The 19,347-nt window shown below is 40.4% G+C and overlaps 1 protein-coding gene across 1 annotated transcript in view; it reads right to left on the reverse strand.

Annotated features, from left to right (window-relative positions):
- Positions 1–264: 264 nt before the first annotated feature.
- Positions 265–19,347, reverse strand: part of LOC128124359 (vomeronasal type-2 receptor 116-like) — a gene marked incomplete at its 5' end in the record, with an annotated part of 77,997 nt that continues 58,914 nt past the window's right edge. Inside the window, 2 exons of the mRNA XM_052760495.1 lie at positions 265–6,622; positions 17,218–17,344. Of these exons, the coding sequence (XP_052616455.1) occupies positions 5,706–6,622; positions 17,218–17,344 (1,044 nt within the window). The remainder of the gene's footprint in view (positions 6,623–17,217; positions 17,345–19,347) is intronic.

Raw genomic sequence — 19,347 nt, forward strand, 5'->3', positions numbered from 1 at the left:
TATAAGGGACCATAAGAGAGGAGGAAGCAATCTTAAGAGAGATCAAGAATGTAATGTGACATGTGACATGGAAACAGAAGGGGAAAAAGAATCAATCAGAAGGGGACAACATGGGGGAGGGGCACCGGAAAAGTAACGAGTGAGTGAATGAGAACGAAGTATATGTGTATGAAGATGCCACAATAGAACCCATTGCTTTTTATGTAAATGTAAAAAAGCAAAAAATAGGACCAATAAACTTAAAGTACACACTGAATTTATTAATAACCTTAGTACAGAGTAATGCTGGATTCTTTATTTTTTTGATTTTTCAAGACAGGGTTTCTCTGTGTAGCTTTGTGCCTTTCCTGGACCTCATTCTGTAGCCCAGGCTGGCCTTGAACTCACAGAGATCCACCTGCCTCTGCCTCCCAAGTGCTGGGATTAAAGGCTTGTGTCACCACCACCACCAGGCTGTAATGCTGGATTCTTAAAATGGAATTAGTACTTGTGATGGTTAACCCCCATTGTCAGCTTGATGAGATAGAGACAACTGGGAGATGGGCCTCTAGGCATAACTGTAAGGGAATATGTTGATTAGATGAATTGAAGTGAAAAGACCTTCCCACTATTGGTAGCATCATTCCCTGCTAAGAAGAATGTGTATAGCCAAATATGATGGTTTATATTGATTAATATTGATTCTGTAGGTATATGGCTATGTCCATCTGCTCTATTGTATAGTTTAACGCTGGTGCATCTTTGTTGACTTTTAGTTTGGATGACCTATCAATATGAGAGTTTGGTATTGAATTCATGTACTAATATCATAAGAGGACCTATTTTTCCATTTAATGTTTATTTTATGAGCCACCATATGGCTGCTGGGAATTGAACTCAGAACCTCTGGAAGAGCAGCCAGTGCTCTTAACCTCTGAGCCATCTCTCCAGCCCATGTTTATTTTATGAAGCTGGAGCCCCAATATTTGGTGTGTTTGGATTTAAAGCTCTTGATAGAATGTTTTCCATCTTTTGATTTTATTAGTGAGGTGTGTTTCTCAGAGACAGTATAGAGTTGGATCTTGTTTTTTCTTAAATATATGAATAGCTTTTATTTTCATTTTATAAGAATTATTTAGAGGTTGAAGTTTCCTAGAACATTGAGAGGCAGGTACAGAGGTTTCATTGTTCCCTTTCCCTATCATGTGTAAGCTTCTCCTACTATCAACATCCTCCATCACAGTGGTGTGTTTGTTACAATCCACACTGACACATCCTCATCCAAAGTCCATACTGCACATTAGTGTTCACAAAACATCTTGTTGCCAGTAGAAATCAGTCACATCAGGTTGCTTTTTGTTTGTCATACAGATCTGATCAGATCACCTAGGTAGCCACCAAAACCTGGTCCCTCCATTGACTGGTTCTTGGAGACTCCTTTCACATCTCCCAAAAAGACAATCAATGCTATCAATGAGACTTTCTTTTTTTTCTTCCTCCTTCTTGTTCTTTTTTATTTAGTACAGGATTTTATCTATAGCCCAGGCTACACTTAAACTTGCCCTCCCAACAGCCTCCCAAATGCTGCAATTACATGTGTGTGCCATCACACCAAACTAGGGTTCATATTTTGTGTTTACATTTGGTGGGTTTGACAAATGTGTAATGACTTGTGTTCACCACTGAAATACCATAGAGAGTCATTTTACAGTACCCAGTCCTCCTTGCTCTTCTTAGTTACCTCTTCCCCCTTTCCAATCCCTGTCCAGTGGTGACCTTCCTCCAATCTCCATGGTGTTCCTTTTCAGTTTTTAATCCAGTTAACCAGTCTGCATCTCTTTATTAGTGAGTTAAGTCCATTGCATGTAGATTTTTATTGAGAAATATCTATTAATTTCTGTTATTTTTGTCTGCTGTATTATTATTTGTTCTTTATGCTATCCCACATTAGTATCTGGTCTATTTTGTTGGATATAATGGACTCCTTCCAGCTTTCCTTTTTTTGGCTAGTCTGCCCATGAAATCTTCTTTCCTCTGCTTTACTGATTGAAGTTGCTTCTGTTGCTCATAGTATTCCTTTAGTGTCCTCTGCAGTGCTGGCTTGGTGGTCAGGAACTCCCTCAGTTGTGTTTATCTTGAACTGTTCTTATTTCTTTCCAAATTTAGAAGAATCACTCAGATGACATAGTAGTCTATGCTGGAAATTATCTGCTTTTGAGACTTGCAATATATCATTTCATGACTTCCTGGCTTTGAGGGTTGCTGATGTTATTCTGATGGATTGTTTTTGTAGGTGAATTGGTGTTTTTCCACTACAGCATTTAATATTATTTCTTTGCTTTGTGTTTTTGACATTTTGACTACAAGATGCCATTGAGAGGATCTTATCTGGTCATGTTTATTTGGGGTTCTGAATATCTTTTGTGTTTGAATGTCTGAGTGTCTTCTAGGCTTGGGAATTTTCCTCCTGTAATGTAGCTAGAATTTTCCTGCCTGGCCCACAGTCAGGACAAATCTCTCTCACCTGCCAGTCCCACAGCCGCTCAAACCCAACCATGTAAACACAGAGACTTATATTGGTTACAAACTGTATGGCCATGGCAGGCTTTTTGCTAACTGTTCTTACAGTTTAAATTAATCCATTTCCATTAATCTATACCTTGCTACATGGCTCATGGCTTACCGGCATCTTCACATGCTGTTTGTCATCATGGTGGCTGGCAGTGTCTCTCCGACTCAGTCTTCCACTTCCCAGCTTTTTTCTCCTCCTTGTCCCGCCTATACTTCCTGCCTAGCCAATGGCCAATCAGTGTTTTATTTATTGACTAATCAACAACACATTTGCCATACAGAACATCCCACAGCACTTCCTCCATTTTTTTTCAAAAAGGAAGGTTTTAACCTTAACAAAGTAAAATTACATATAATTTGGGAATTTGGACGTAGCTTCTCTTACTACTTCCTGCTGGAGGGGGGCGCTATATCTTATGGGAACACAAAGAAAATTTTAGGATTATGGAATAGTCCATGAGGGTGTATCGTCTGAGCCAGTTGCCTTCACACCATTCTGGATGTTGGATCATCTGGGCCATGATGTCATCGGAGACCTTTCAGGGGGTCTTGGCTGGTCAAACATGATGTATCTTAATCTGGAACAAATCCATAGCCTTTGGCATTCTGTGGGAACAAAAGCAGAGTCTCCTTTCCAAAACATCATATCCTTATATCCAAATTTTGAAGTCAAGGTACCTTTAAAATATACATTTTGGCATAACTCAACAGCTTTTACAATCAAATGTTTTTCTGCAGTTAAAAATCCCAAAGACAACACAATCCAGATTCTCTGTGTAATATTCATCTTCACATGGCTTATTTTTTATATTAATTTTACTGTCTCTTTAAAGACTTTATTTTTAAAAACTATTTCTTTATACAACTGTATATATTCCTTTTTCTTTCTCTTTCAAGCCTATGTACATTTTTACACACATTGTAAACTATTACACCTGAATCTGTCTTATTGTGAATCTATTGCTTTAAACTGCAGCAGCTGTGGCTGCTGGCTCTGCCCACCTCAGCTTCCCAACATGGTGGTGGTATGCTTTCCACCAGCTCTGGAAGCTATTGTGGGTCGTGGGTCTCTATGCTTTTATCCAAGCAGCATGTAGTCCAAAATACTCTTTTTTTTTGTTTTGTACTAGCAAAGTCTAAATCCACCACGCAGCTTAATGTGCCACTTGCAGAGGCCTCATTCCTGCCATACAGCAGGTCGAGCACACACACCAGGAACCCACAAGTAGCTCAAACCAGCAGCTGCCGCTCATTTGAGAGAGACAATTAGGAAGCTGTTTTTAGCTCCGTTTTAGAATCTTTTCTCAGGTTTTCGTTGGAAACTTTTGCCACCACGTTGGACACCATTTGTAGCTTGAGTTTTCCTGCCTGGCCCACAGTCAGGACAAATCTCTCTCACCTGCTAGTCCCACAGCCGCTCAACCAAGTAAACACAGAGACTTATATTGGTTACAAACTCTATGGCCATGGCAGGCTTCTTGCTAGCTGTTCTTACAGTTTAAATTAATCCATTTCCATTAATCTATACCTTGCCACATGGCTCGTGGCTTACCAGCATCTTCACATGCTGTTTGTCATCATGGTGGCTGGCAGTGTCTCTCCGACTCAGCCTTCCACTTCCCAGCTTTTTTCTCCTCCTTGTCCCGCCTACACTTCCTTCCTAGCCAATGGCCAATCAGTGTTTTATTTATTGACTAATCAGCAACACATTTGTCATACAGAACATCCCACAGCACTGTAATGTTTTTGAATGGATTTCATTCACCTTTGGTGTTTACTTCACTCCTTCTAGGCCTGTGATTTCTTGGCTTTGGTCTTTCATGGACATTGTGGTCATGTTCATTAATCTTTTGCTTATTGGTGTCTGTATGTATTATTTACCCACCCTTGTCTATCTCATAGTCTTTCTTCTACTTCTTTAGTCCATTGTTCATGCTTCCCACTGAGCTTTTTATTTGATTTATTTTTTTCAGTTTCAATACTTTGTCCCTACTCATTGCAGTCTCATTGCTTAGGTTTTCTCTCATGTTGCTGATTTTTCATCTGTCTTATAAATTACTTTATCTATAGGTATTGATGATATGTATTGAATTAATCTGCCTGTGAGTATCCTCTTTCAGGTCACTGATAATGTTTTGCAAGAGAACTTTTAAAATGTTCATCTGATAGTTTCAGAATGTTGAGTTCATCAGTTGAGTTATGCTCTTTCAGGGAAATTATGTTGACTCCTTTTTTTTATGTTTCTAGTATTTTGTATTGTAATCTGCACATCTGCTACTTTGTATGTCTGTCCTGGATTTTGGAAAGGTAGGGGTGGTGGTGAATTTCAGCAGCAGCTTAGACCATAGGGAAAGTAAGTGCCATGAGTTTGCTGATCTCTTTGTCAGTCTCTAAAACTTAAGAAATCTGACCCCACACTCCATCTTTTTTCCTTTGTGATTTTTCTTACATGTTTAGTGGGATTTATACCATGGTAGAAAACAGTGTAGAAGTTACTAAGGAAATTGAAAGTAGAACTACCACTCAATCCAACCATACCACTCTTGGATATATAGACACAGAAGACATCTACAGAAATATTTGCACATCCATGATTATTGCTGTACTTACATGGTGGCTAAGAAAGGAAAGCATGCAGATATCCATCAACAGAGGAATAGATAAAGTAAATGTGGAGCATGTTCACAGTGGCATTTGTTCAGCCTTGAAGAAGAATAAAGTTATAATATTTAAAAGGAAAATTTTGGAACTGGAAATAGTAAAATTAACTGGCTTAAGCCATAGTCATAAGTATAAATACCACAGGGGGCTGGAGTTTTCTCTCTCTCTCTCTCTCTCTCTCTCTCTCTCTCTCTCTCTCTCTCTCTCTCTCTCTTTCTTTCTCTCTCTCTCTCTCTCTCTCCTCAACCTGAACGTAGAAAGTAGCCAAAAGAGGGGGAAAGTGAGGGAGGAGGGGAAAGGGCAGGGGGTAAAGAAACACATATATGAATGTAGAAATGAGAATTGTTTTAAGATAAGGAAGAAGCAGGAGGAGGTAGATAGAAGGGATGGGGTATCAGTTTGTGAGGGGGATGAATAGAAACAAAATATATGTATGAAAATGTAACAATAAAATCTACTTCATTTGCTAACTTGAAAATTAATTTAAAAAATTACTAAGCCTTGTACCTATAATGTATTTTGTCCCTGAGACCCTGAATAGAGTTCCTTTCTGGTCTTAACAAAATGATGTAGCACTTGGGGACAAAGATACAGCCTAGAAGCCCTGCACTGGATGCCAAGATGGAGAAGACCTCCACAGCCACCATGACCTTCCCCTTGGTGCTGTGGTAGACAGGGAGGAAGGTGATCCAGACACTGCAGAACACCAGCATGCTGAATGTCAGGAACTTGGCTTCATTGAATGTGTCAGGCAGGTTCCTGGCCAGGAAAGCCACAGTGAAGCTTCCCAAGGCCAGAGCCCCCAGATATCCCAGCACACAGTAGAAAGCGGTGACTGAGCCCTTGTTGCACATGATGATAATGTGTTCATGTTCAGAGTATGCATCTGTGTCAATGAAAGGGGGAGATTTCCCCAGCCAGATCCCACACAAGGTAATTTGGATCAAGGTGCAGATGGGAACAATGAAGTTAGGTGCCCGTGCTACCAACATCCACCTGACTCTTCGTCCTGGAGCAGTGACCTTGTAGGCCAGAACCACAGTAATAGTTTTGGCCAAGACAGTGGAAACAGCCACAGTGAACAACACTCCAAATGTGGTCTGCTGTAGGATGCAAGTAGCCGTGTTGGGGTGGCCAATGAAGAGAAAGGAGCAGAGAAAACAGAAGTTAAGGGTGATAAGCAGGATGTAGCTGAGAGTGCGGTTGTTTGCCTTCACAATAGGAGTGTCCTGCTGCTTCAGAAAGATCCCGAGAACTAGTGCTGACAGTGCAGAGAAATACAAGGCCATGCATGACAGACCTATCCCCATGGGATCGCCATAATCCAGGAAGGTCGTGGATTTTTGGAGGCAATGGTTTCGCTCTGTGTTGGCATATTGATGATCTAGACACTTCACACACTGATCCACATCTGGTGAAAACATGTATATTTGTTATTTCATGTTCATTGTTTTTCTTTTCTTCACTTCATCTACTCATTTGAGTAGGTTAGCTAATAGCCCTTCTTTGTTACTTCAGGCATCAGATGAAAGAATGCTCTGTGGGAATAATGTGACTACTGCCCATTGCCTGCATGGTGACATGGACAAAGCTGTAGTTTCTTCTCCTAATTCAATTATGTATTGTTCTGAAGATTCTGATATCATTATTTTCCCTCTTCCCAGAAACTTACGTACCTACACTATACAGCTTCAATTTGGTTGCAATATTGCCTCCATATGAAATATTTCCTGGGCTGGGGAAAGCTGATTCAGTGTATGTGCTGCCTAAGCATGATGACTTGAGTTTGGATTCTCAGGATCCACATAAAAGATGGGTGCAGCAGCACAAGCATCTGTAATTCCAGTGAACCCCTACAGCAAGGTGAAAGACAGAGACAATACTTCCCAGGAGCTCATGGGGCATCTAGTCTGGCTAGTGCATCTGTGAAGAGACACTCAAGTAAAGTGGTAGGGTGATGACTGACTTTCCAATCCCATCTGTGCACTGTGGCAAATGCATACCCACTCACATGGACACACACACACACACACACACACACACACACACACACACACACACACTTTTGATTTTGTAAAATAAATTTAGTGAGGTAAGAAGGGGCTTCTCAAGTTCTTTTCTTGTAATGGTATTCTCAGATATGGGTTCAAATGTAGCTTCCCAGTGAACTGACTTCTCTGGTTGCTTTTCTTCTGTCTGAAGAGTTTTAATAAGTAAGTATTGCATTCTGAAAGCTTGCCACATGGTGGTACATATCTGTAGTCCTTGCACTTGGGAGGTGGAGTCAAGAGGAACAGGAGTACAAGGCCAGACTCAGCTACTTGGCAACTTAAGGGACAGCCTGGGCTTCATGAGACCTTCTCTGGAAAAAAAAAGCAAACAACTATTGAGAATGTTTAAAGGTATTAACATAAAAATTGTAGGAAAAATTCACTTCATTTATAGACATTGGATTTTTTTTAAAGATTAATTTTTACTAAGGAAGATTTAAAACTTTAATTATGTGTATGTGCGAGGGTTTGTGCACATGACTGCAGGTGGTCTCAGATCCCCTGGAATTGGTTTTACAGACGGTTGTGAGCCACTATATGTGGATGCTGAGAACTGAACTCAGGTCTGCAACAGCTGCAAATGTTCTTAACTGCTGAGCTCTTGCTCTAGCCCCTATGCAGTGGGCTCTTAATAATTTAAATTCATTGTTGAGGAAGTTGGTAGCTTTTATTTTCTTTCTGCTTGTCAATCTACCTAGAATTCCAAATATGTGAATGTGAAATTATTTATGCCACATTTCATATTGCTAAAATTTTAATGACTCCATTTTCAGTATTAATATCTTTTCAGTTGTTCTCCTAATGGTTATCAAACTTCTAAACAGGTTATAAAATTTAGTTTAAATTTTTAATTTATTTTTTTGAATTGCTTTTCTGAATGTATATTTATGCACCATGTGTACACAGTGTCCACAAAGGTCAGAAAAGAGTGTCAGATCCCCCTGGAACTAGAGTTACAAATTGTTGTGAGACTCCACATAGGTGCTGGGAATTGAACCTAGGTCCTTTGGAAGAGCAACCAGTGCTCTTCACCACTGATTCATCATTCTAACCCCCAAATTTAGTTTTTAGTATTCTCATTTTTCATTATTTTCTGTTTTCTTGTAATTTTCTGAAGATATTCTCTTTGTAATAATCTCTTCCTCTTTACTTTTGTTGTATTTGATTTTCCATTATTTTTTTCTACTTTTAGATGAAACTTTCATTTGTAGAACTTCAGCTTTTCTTTTTTAAACTCAATAAAAACATGTATCCCATGTGGACATACTATTTAGCTTATAGATTTCTTTCTGAAGATAATTTTATCTGCATATTTCAGCAGTGATATTTTCAATCTGGAGTGTTTGTAATGTGTGTTTTGTCTCTTTTTAATTGTGTGTGTGTGTACACATGCATGTTTTTGGGTGTGCAGGTGCATATGTGTGCATGAATGTGTGTGCATGCTTGTGTGTATACATGTGACAGTCAGAGGTCAACCTCAGGTGCATTCCCCATGAATAATTTATCTTGTTTTATAACATATTGTCTCTCTGAAGCTTGTTGATCAGGCTAGACTGGCTGGCCAGGGAGTGCTAGGGATTTGCCTGTTTCTGCCTGGCCAGTGCTCTAATTACAGGCCCATACCATCACCACACATGGCTTTTATGTGATTGTTTGGAATCTACTTAAGTCCTCATGTTTACAGGTAAGTACTTTACTTACTGAGCCATCTCCCTAACCCCATTGTCTCTTATTTAGCCTATGGCTTGTTGAAAAGGTATCAAATATTAGATTTACAAGGATTCAACCAACCCCAACATAGATCACTGAATAAAATGTTAGGGAAAGGGTTTATCATCTCTCCCTCTACTCTAGGTTAAAAACCAAAGATAAAAAAAGAACTCTAGAACAACTACAGCAAAACAAGTTTTGGTGGAGATGTCTGTATCACACCCCCTCCTCCCAAAGCTTAGGGAACATCTTGGAAGAGGAGGTAGAAAGACTGTAAAAGCAGAAGGGTGAGGAGGAGTGTTGCAAGACTGTCTTCTGGACAAGACATGGCAGTGGCACCCATGAACTCCCAGCAGTTGTGGTTGCCTGCACAAGACCTGCATAAGATCCAGGCAGCTAGCATTCTAGTATGGAGAGGGGAGGACTTTATTAGCTCCCACCCCTAGCTGAGGCTACTGGCAGTTGTTGGCTTTTGGGGGGAGAAAAATCAGTTTCTTTCAGGGATGTAGTCCATGGTAGGTCAACCATGTGCTGGTGGATGTATATTTGGGCAGGACTAATTGGATTAAGTGGGTTATAGAAACAAACACAAGCAAACAAATGAAGAAGACATGAAGTTGAAAGGAGGATTTGGGGGGACCCATGTATAAAATCAATAGAGAACAAATTTAGAAAGGTTTTTGGATGGCAGGTCCTAGAAGCAGACTCTTGGAAGTGATTCTGATGTTCTGTTTGGAACAGGTGTTGAGATGGGACATAGTGCCAGCTGTGTCAAGTTACTTATTAAACTGGGACAAAGAGGGAGCAGATCAGAGACAAAATCTACTGTAGGGTCTGGGAAAATGGAAAAAGCCATTGTGGGTGTTGGAAAATGGCTCATTGAGTAAAAATATTCGTTATATGTTTCATTTCCCAGCAACCATGTAAAATTCCAAGTGCAACTCCAAGTACTGTAATCCCAGAACTGATTTGGCAGAGACAGAAGTGTCTCTGGGGCTTGCTAGCTAGCTAGTCTAGCCAAATTGGCAACCTCCAGGTTCAGTGAGAGAACATGTCTCTAAAAAAGGAGGTGAAGAGTGTTTGAGGAAGACACCTAACATAGACCTCTAGCCTCTATACAGATGTGTACATTCACCTACACATGTTCACACACATGTGCACACACATGAACACACATACACACCACCACCACCACCACCACCACCAGCAGCACCAGAACCACTGTGTTTGGGATAGTAAAAAACCTGGCTTTCACAAGGAATAGGAGACCATGGTAAATAAAGACCACATGAGAATAGGAAGAAGCAAAGTGCTAGAGAGGCCCACAGAAATCCACAAAGATACCCACACAACAGACTGCTGGCAGTGGTCGAGAGACAGCCCGAACTGACCTACTCTGGTGATGGGATGGCCAAACACCCTAATTGTTGTGCTAGAAACCTCATCCAACTACTGAGGGATCTGGATGCAGAGATCCATGACTAGGCCCCGGGTGGATCTCTGGGAGTCCAATTAGCGAGAATGAGGAGGGTTTATATGAGCGAGAATTGTTGAGACCAAGGTTGGATAAAGCACAGGGACAAATAGCCAAATGAATGGAAACACATGAACTATGAACCAATGGCTGAGGGGTCCCCACTGGATCAGGCCCTCTGAATGGATGAGACAGTTGATTGGTTTGATCTGTTTGGGAGGCATCCAGGCAGTGGGACCAGATCTTGTGCTCATTGCATGAGTTGGCTGTTTGAAACCTGGGGCCTATGCAGGATTGTTTGGCTCAGCCTGGGAGGAGGGGACTAGACCTACCTGGACTGAGTCTACCAGGTTGACCTCAGTCTGTGGGGAAGGCTTTGCCCTGGAGGAGATGGGAATGGGGGGGGGTGTTGGGGGGAAGGTGAGGGGGACGGGAGGGGGGAGAACAAGGGAATCCGTGGCTGATATGTAGAACTGAATTGTATTGCAAAATAAATTAATAAAAAAAAAAGAATAAAAAAAAAAACCCTGGCTTTCCTCTGTCTCTAAAGTCTATCTCATGTACTAAGAAAGCAGGGACCTACAGAACATCCACAGAAGCTGACCTGAACTCTAGTTCAGTGTACATTACCATACTCAGGTAAATGCTGAAGAGTGCCAGTGGGGATGCAGTCTTAGCCTTGACAAAGCATCTAATAGCAGAGTCTGGAAATATTGCCTAGTGGGGGAAAGCACTTGCCCTTCAAGCCTGACAACTTGAGTTTGATTCCTAGAACCTGCAAAAAGGTGAAAGAAAGGGACTGATCTCCCAAAGTTGTCTTTCTGATTTCCACATGTATGCCATGTGCATTGTGCTGGCTTGAATAAGAATGGCCCTTAAAGGCCACACATATTTGGATACCTAGACTTCAGGGAATGGTACTACTTGGGAAGGATTAGGAGGTTTGGCCATGTTGGAGGAAGTGTGTCACTGGGGATAGGAGTTGAAGTTTCAAAAGCCCAAGCCAGGCCAAGTGGCTCTCTTCATGCTGCCTGCACATCTAGATGTATAACTCTCAACTACTCTTCTAGCACTATTTCTGCCTATGTGCCACCTTGCTTCCCACCATGATGGTAGTGGACTAAACCTCTGAACCTGTAAGCAAGCCCCAGTTAAATGCTTTCTTTTATAAGAGTTGCTGTGGTTATGGTGTTGCTTTACATCATTAGAACAATGATCAAGACAGAAGTTGATATGAGGATTGGGGTGTTGCTGTGACAGGACTGACCATGATGTTTGTTGGAGGAATGTGAAAGACTTTGAAACTTTGGACTAGAAAAGTGGTTGGATGTTTTAAATGGAGCTTAATGGGCCATTCTAATAGGAGCATGGAAGACAGTGGTGCTGTTAGCAATGTAGATTTGATAGCCTGTCTCAAGAGGTTTCAGAGGAGAAGAATATTAGTAAATACCCTAGAGACTGTTGTTCTTGTAGTATTTTGGGGAAGAATGTGGCTGCTTTCTGCTCTTGTCAAAAAAAAATCGGCCGGCCGGTGGTGGCGCATGCCTTTAATCCCAGCACTCGGGAGGCAGAGCCAGGCGGATCTCTGTGAGTTCAAGGCCAGCCTGGGCTACCAAGTGAGTCCCAGGAAAGGCGCGAAGCTACACAGAGAAACCCTGTCTCGAAAAACCAAAAAAAAAAAAAAAAGAAAAATCTCAGCCGGGCGGTGGTGGCGCACGCCTTTAATCCCAGCACTCGGGAGGCAGAGGCAGGCGGATCTCTGTGAGTTCGAGGCCAGCCTGGGCTACCAAGTGAGTCCCAGGAAAAGGCGCAAAGCTACACAGAGAAACCCTGTCTCGAAAAAACCAAAAAAAAAAAAAATCGACCTGATGCTAAATTGAAGAGCTTTGGATTAATGGTACTGGCAGAGGAGATTTCAAGACAGCCTAGTATTGACTGTTACATGGTTATTAGTGGTCACTCTTATGCAGATCTATAATGAAAAGGAGCAAGCTGAACAAGGAAATGTACCAAATGTACAGTTTGAGGAGAAAAGGAGCACCAGGAAATGTAATGGAACTAAGTCCAGTGCTCAAGGAGATTGTGGTAGTTTGAATAAAAATGTACCCCCACATAAGTTCCTAGGGAGTGGCACTATTAGGATGTGTGGCCTTACTGGAATAGATATGGCTTGGTTGGAGGAAGTGTGTCACTAGGGGGCAGGCTTTGAGATTTCAAAAGTCCAAGCCAGGCCAAGTGGCTCTCTTCCTGCTGCCTCCAGATTCAGATATAGAGTTCTCAGCTACTTTGCCAGCACCATGTCTGCCTGTGTGCTACCATGTTTCCTGCCATGACCATGACAATAATGGAGTAAACCTCTGAAAATGTAAGCAGGCTCCAAATAAAATGATTTCTTTATAATAGTTGCTGTGGTTATGGTATCCCTTCAGAACAATAGAACAGTGACCAAGACTTGTGTACCCTTTATAACACACACAATATGAGAAAATACATTTTATTTTTATTATGTTTTTCCTTTAACTTTATATATTTTACATGGGTGTTTTGCCTGTACCATGTGTATACCTGGTGTCTTCAGAGGGGATCAGATCCCCTGGAACTAGAATTATGTATGGCTGTAGAAACTCTTATTAAATGAAATTAATCAGGTTTCCTAAGACAATCATCATGTTTCATTCATTATTGCAACCTAGGTTTTACACACACACACATACACATTCACATACACACACATATACAGAGGTAGGACTACTTGGAAAGGAAAAGACCTACTAGAAGGAAGAAGGAGGAAAAGGGAAGATATGGATGTTAATATAGTCAAATTACATGTTACATGTGAACAAATATTCATAACACCCATTGTATTTTACACCAAATATACACTAATAAAACACTTTCTTTTGAGACAGTCTCTTCTGTGCACTGTGTTGCTGAGTATGACCTTGGACTTCTGATCCTCTTCCTTTCTTTTCCCAAGTGCTGGAATTATGGGTGTGTATCACCAAATACAGTATATACCATGCTGGAGATGAAACCCAGGCAAGCAGTCTACCAATTGAGCTAAATCCCTGGCTCCACTAATCAAAGACTTCTAGGAAGTACATTAGAGGGCCTTCAAGATGGCTCAGTGGGCAAAGGTACTTGTCACCAAGCCCACACAACCTTAGTTCAATTCCCAGGAAGGTGATTACATATTTTTAGGTGAACTAAAAAAGTTTCCCATTATATGCTGGACATAGTGGCATATGTCTTTAATCCTGGCACTTGTAAGGCAGATGCAGGTGGATCTTTGTGAATTTAAGGACAGCCTGAACTACCTAGTGAGTTGCAGGACAGCCAGGAGTACATAGAGAGACCCTGTCTCTAAAAAATAGTTTCCGTTATAGATGTGATTGATTTGTAGCATACCACCACTTATATTCACACATTTGAGTATTTTAAGGTATTAGTAATGCAAAATATTAAAAAAATTATTTATACTGACAATACAATATGTATTAATGAAATTGAAACAGTTCCCACTTGGTTTCTGCTAACTTTCTATATCATACCCCAGTATCCATTCCTTTTTTTTGAGTTACAGTAAACCTTTTAAAACTTTCCCTTAATTCTTTTTGAAATTGGATTCCTTTTCATGCCTAGGATGGCCTTGAACTTACAATAATCTTTCTGCCACAGCCTCCTGGGTAATTGGGTTGTTTGCTTGCACCATGATGCCTCTAAAAACAAAAAAAATTCTTGGTATCTTTTCTTTTTTAAATAATTATTTTTTTATTATTTCAAAATATATGTAAGGAGTGTATGTGTACATATATGCATATGCATGTGAGTGTAGGTGCCCTTGAAGGCCAGTGGCATTGGATCTCATGGAACTGGAATTTTATAGGCAGTTGTGAACTGCCTAATGTGAGTGTTAGGAACTGAATTTGGGTCCTCTGAAAGGGCAAACAAGTGTTCTTAACTCTAGAGCCATCTTTCCAGCCCTCATTTAAAAATACTTATTTAATGTTTTTATATTTCATATTACAGTATAATTATATTGCTTATCCCCTCCCCTTTCTTCCCTCTACTCCCTCCCATGTTCCTGCTCCCAACTCCCCCACATGTCCCCAGACTCTCTAATTGATAGCCTCTTTCCACCATCAATGATACACACACACACACACACACACACACACACACACACACACACACACACATGCATACATTTACATATATACACATACATGGACATGTATATAAATACAACCTGAGAAATCCATTTTTCATGTCTGTGTACCTGTTTTCAGGGCTGACCATTTTGTATTGGACAGGCAATCAGTGAGCTCATCCCCAGGAAGAGGCTAATTCTCCCTTTCAGCCTTACCACCAGTTCTTTGTTTGTGGTGGAACCCTGTGAGATGACTCAGCCCTAACAGGCTTGAGGGCCAGCCAGCCCAAACCAGTAATAAGATACTTTCTGAGAGTCAACCTGGGTCTGACTAAGGGCCTTAGCAACAGCAGCTGAGACATGATCTGGAGATGACCTGGACCAATGAGAGGCAGCCATGTCACACCAGCAGATGCATATTTATCAGACCTTCTGCTGGGGCTGGGTGGAGGGTATATAAAGCTTGCCTCTTCTTGAATAAACTAAGCTTGTTGTTTCAACATCCTCCCAGAGTCTGTCATTGACTCTGTGCCTACTTGCCCCCCCCAAAGGGAACAACAGCACAGGACCCTGCTATAGGACCCCATGATAATTTACCCTTCTGACTTAGTATGCCTATTGATATTGATATTGCCCAATGGCTTCTTTCAAAGACATGTCTCACCATGTCGCCCATGCTAGTTTTGAACTCTTGCGCTGAAACCATCCTTCTACCTTTGCCTCCTGGTTCCCTGAGTCTACATCATGTTCCACCATGCATCATTTGGAATTTCAATACTAAATGAATTGGGAATATGCCACACTTTGCCATTTCTACTTATCTTCACAATACTGGATTCCCTGAGTCATTGATTTCCATAATGTTTATCAACTACAAGAATGCAACAATTGATAAGTGTCTTTTATTTCATTCTTAAAGGTGTAAAGAACTTCAGAAAAGAGGGAATATAGTGGAAAAGAAGCAGAGAGTACTCTTATATTTTTCCACAAAATGGAACTAAAACAACATTGACTGGCTATTAACAGGGATAGCTACAGGTAAGCACTGAGATTCAACAAGAAAGCCTGGTGCAACCTAGAGATTTTACATAGTGAAATGGTCATTAAAAAGAGCACCTATGCCGGGCGGTGGTGGCGCACGCCTTTAATCCCAGCACTCGGGAGGCAGAGCCAGGCGGATCTCTGTGAGTTCGAGGCCAGCCTGGGCTACCACGTGAGTCCCAGGAAAGGCGCAAAGCTACACAGAGAAACCCTGTCTCGAAAAACCAAAAAAAAAAAAAAAAAGAGCACCTACAACCAATATTATGACAATATTGATGCAGGAGTGGGTTATGGTGGAGAGAAGAGATAGATGATAGATAGATAGATAGGTAGATAGATAGATAGATGATGATGATAGATAGATAGATAGATAGATAGATAGATAGATAGATAGATAGATAGATGATAGCAAGAGTGAGGCTCTATTGGAGTAGAAACTAACCCCTTTCAGACTACAGTCTCAAAAGACAAGACACCTGAGACTTGTCAATCAGGGTCATTTAGAGGAAGAGACCTGTGTTACTCAGCAGATTCTCAGTGTAAACTACTGGGAGCTGGCTGAGAAAGGCCTTATTATCTGAGATTCTCAGAAACATCTGCCTTTTCTTATTTCTGGAATTTTCAGTGGGTGGTCACTCATGTGACAATCTTGGTTCTGAGGCATACCTCTGACATAAACCTGCTAAGAGTTCTGTACTGTGGGGAATTCAGACTTACAGAATAAGGTGAAAAGTGCTTCCCTTGAAAAATGGGTGAAACTTCTCTGAGTGTGGGGGAGTATAGGACTACCTATGTTTTAAGTTATGAGCCAAGTGTGAGGGTTCTAGGAATGAGGTTTGCAGATCAAGCTTGTTCTTCTTTCCTCTACCAGCACAGAACTTTGAAGATCTGTCACCCTTTACCCATATTCAGAGTATTTGGAGACACACTTCCTAGGGGAACATTTGCTCTGACTCCAGGGTGGTGAAAAATTTGGAAATAATCTTTGTCTGGCTCATTTCAAACTTCCCACCATCTCCTTCCAGTATGTAAAGAAGCATAGAGGAATTTCAACTACTTTCAGGTTCAAATCACTTCAATAATCACCTTTTGTGTATCCAAACCTAAAAGAGACAATGTGTGAATATGAGTGTGAAATGGCCTAGCCATTCCATGTGTGTTGCACATCACCTCAGAAGACACAGAAGGGAGCACTAGAGATCATAGGCTGCAGTCCTCTAAGCCCTGTGATAACATTCAAAAAGCACCAGTACAAAAGAAATTTATTTGCTATTAAAATTATTTTTAAAACAGTTCTCATTATGTAGCTCTGGCTGTCCTGGAACACGTTATGTAGAACAGGCAGGTTGTAACCTCACAGAGATTGGCCTGCCTCTGCCTCCTAAGTGCAGAAGATGTGCATCAGTACACTTTGTTTTACATTTTTTCTTATTAATAAATGCCTTGGGCTATGGAGATGGTTCACAATGTAAAGTTTTTGCAGTGTAAATGTGAGAATCTGAGTTCAGATGCCCAGGGTCCTCATAAAAAAGGACTGTTTAATTAGAAGTAGAGAATATCTCCATAAAACACACACTTACCTGTCTCATTGGAAATCTCATTCTCTGGGCATGGAATACAATCAAAACAACAAGCCACATTTCCTTCTGGGAGGGATTTTCTGAATCCAGGAACACAACTTTCACTGCATACAGACTTGGGGGGAGTCTGAGGAAAATCAGATGTGAGCAAGTGGTAATTCAGAATTTTGCTTACTACTATAGTAAGCACATTGTTCATAGAACTGGATCATAAATGAACATAGTTTTTGTATCCATAAATGATCAACTGATTGGATGTTGCTATAGCTTGGACATCACGTGCCCTCTTAATGGTGATAACCTTCATCCTATGGTGGTAATGGGACATGTTGAAGCCTTTAAGTGAAGAGATCTTGGGGTTGGAGAAATGGATCAACATTAATAGCATGGACTGATCTTGCAGAGGTCCTGAATTTGGTTCCCAGAACCCACATTACATGGCTCAAAACCACCTGTAACTCCAGCTTCACAAGATCCAACAGCTTCTTTTGGCCTTCACAAACACTTGCACTCACCATGCAGATAAGATATTCCCTTCCCCCACATGCATATAAATAATGAAAAATAAAAACAAATTTTTTTAAAAGGTGAGGAAGTTAGTGATTGGAAGCTTGCCATTGGAAGGTGTATTGGGACAATGGACTAATCCTTCCTCTAGTTTTGCTACCTGGCTGCCATGAGATGAGTGGCTTCTATTGCCACAAACCACATCATAGTGACTTATCATAGGCTCAAAAGTAACAGCTAAGTGGGTCTCAGAAACCACTAAACTCAACCTAAAGATATGTCAGTAATGAAAACCCACAACAGATGGTGTACATATTTTGATATGAAATGTGTGAACATTTAGAGGCATATTGCTAAATGAACATGCTCTAGTGACATATAGTACATAAGAAAATTCTCTTCCTTAAATTGGAAGTATAAAATTTAAAAAGCACATTCATGGTTCAAGGGATTGCTGGGTATGATGATGGATTAAAAGCTGCTGCTGCGAGATTCAATGAAAGACAGGAGTCACAATAAAAACCAAATAGATTCTACTTTTAGTAGAGAAAGAATTGAAGGAAAAATAAATAAGCCTATATGGAACTTTTCCTATATGGAAAAGACTTTTGTTTCCAAAGGAACAGCCAAGCTAGCACTATTTCACCATCTTGCTTGCACCAGGTCAAGGACAAAAGTAGCAGCAACGAGGCATTGTTGGACATGGACACTAGAAAAACATGCTAACCCAGGGGACAGAGATGCAAGCAGTGGGTGGATTGATGCCTGGAGCAAAACTGGGTGAGCAGATGGAAGCTGACATGAAGCAGAGGAGCTTGGAGCTGAAATTCTCCTTGGTATACTGGGGACAATTGCCTGAGCAGAAAACACCCCTGTTCCTGCCTTGGTGAACTACTGTGAACTATGTTCTCTACTATCATTCATGTACCTAAACAATGCATTATGCTTCTCATTCATACTTTACTCCCTCTTTTCTCTTTTTCCCAATTCTGTCCTCATTTTACTATTTAAGTAATTATGGACAACGTTAGCACTAAAAACCCATGAAGTTTATTTTCTCCAATCAGTACTCAAGTGATGCTATCTCTGAACCATGCTATCTCTCATGAAACAAGGAAAGTAAAGGAGTGTCTTCTACTCCAAGCTAACATCAATATTTCTGTCAAGTCATTGTGTTTGTTATTGTAATTGACCCCCCCATAAAGATGTTAGGACATCCTATACTCAAGGATTGGTAGAATTAATCTTGTAGAAATGACCATTCTACCAAAAACTATTTACAGATTCAAAGAAATACCAATTAAAATCCCTATTTCACTCTTTACAAAAATAGGACTAAAATAAATTTTATTTGGGTCCACAAAAACAACATATAATATTTTATGTATTTACATTATTTTTAATACACCAGTTATATTTTTTAAATTTATATAGAAAACTTTAAAATTTCAGTATACCAAAAAAATCATAAATCTGTCAGGCAAAATAAAAAATTAAGAAAAGTATGTAATATAATATAAAACATTAAAAAAACTTTTTCTTACTAAATATTTTGACCATGCATCTTTCTTCCTAAAATTCCTCTCAAATCTCCCCCAACTCCCCTTTAATCCCAGGACTTGA

The sequence above is a fragment of the Peromyscus californicus genome, unplaced genomic scaffold (genome assembly GCF_007827085.1).
Source record: "Peromyscus californicus insignis strain IS unplaced genomic scaffold, ASM782708v3 Scaffold_4__1_contigs__length_199733344, whole genome shotgun sequence".
NCBI lineage: Eukaryota > Metazoa > Chordata > Mammalia > Rodentia > Cricetidae > Peromyscus > Peromyscus californicus.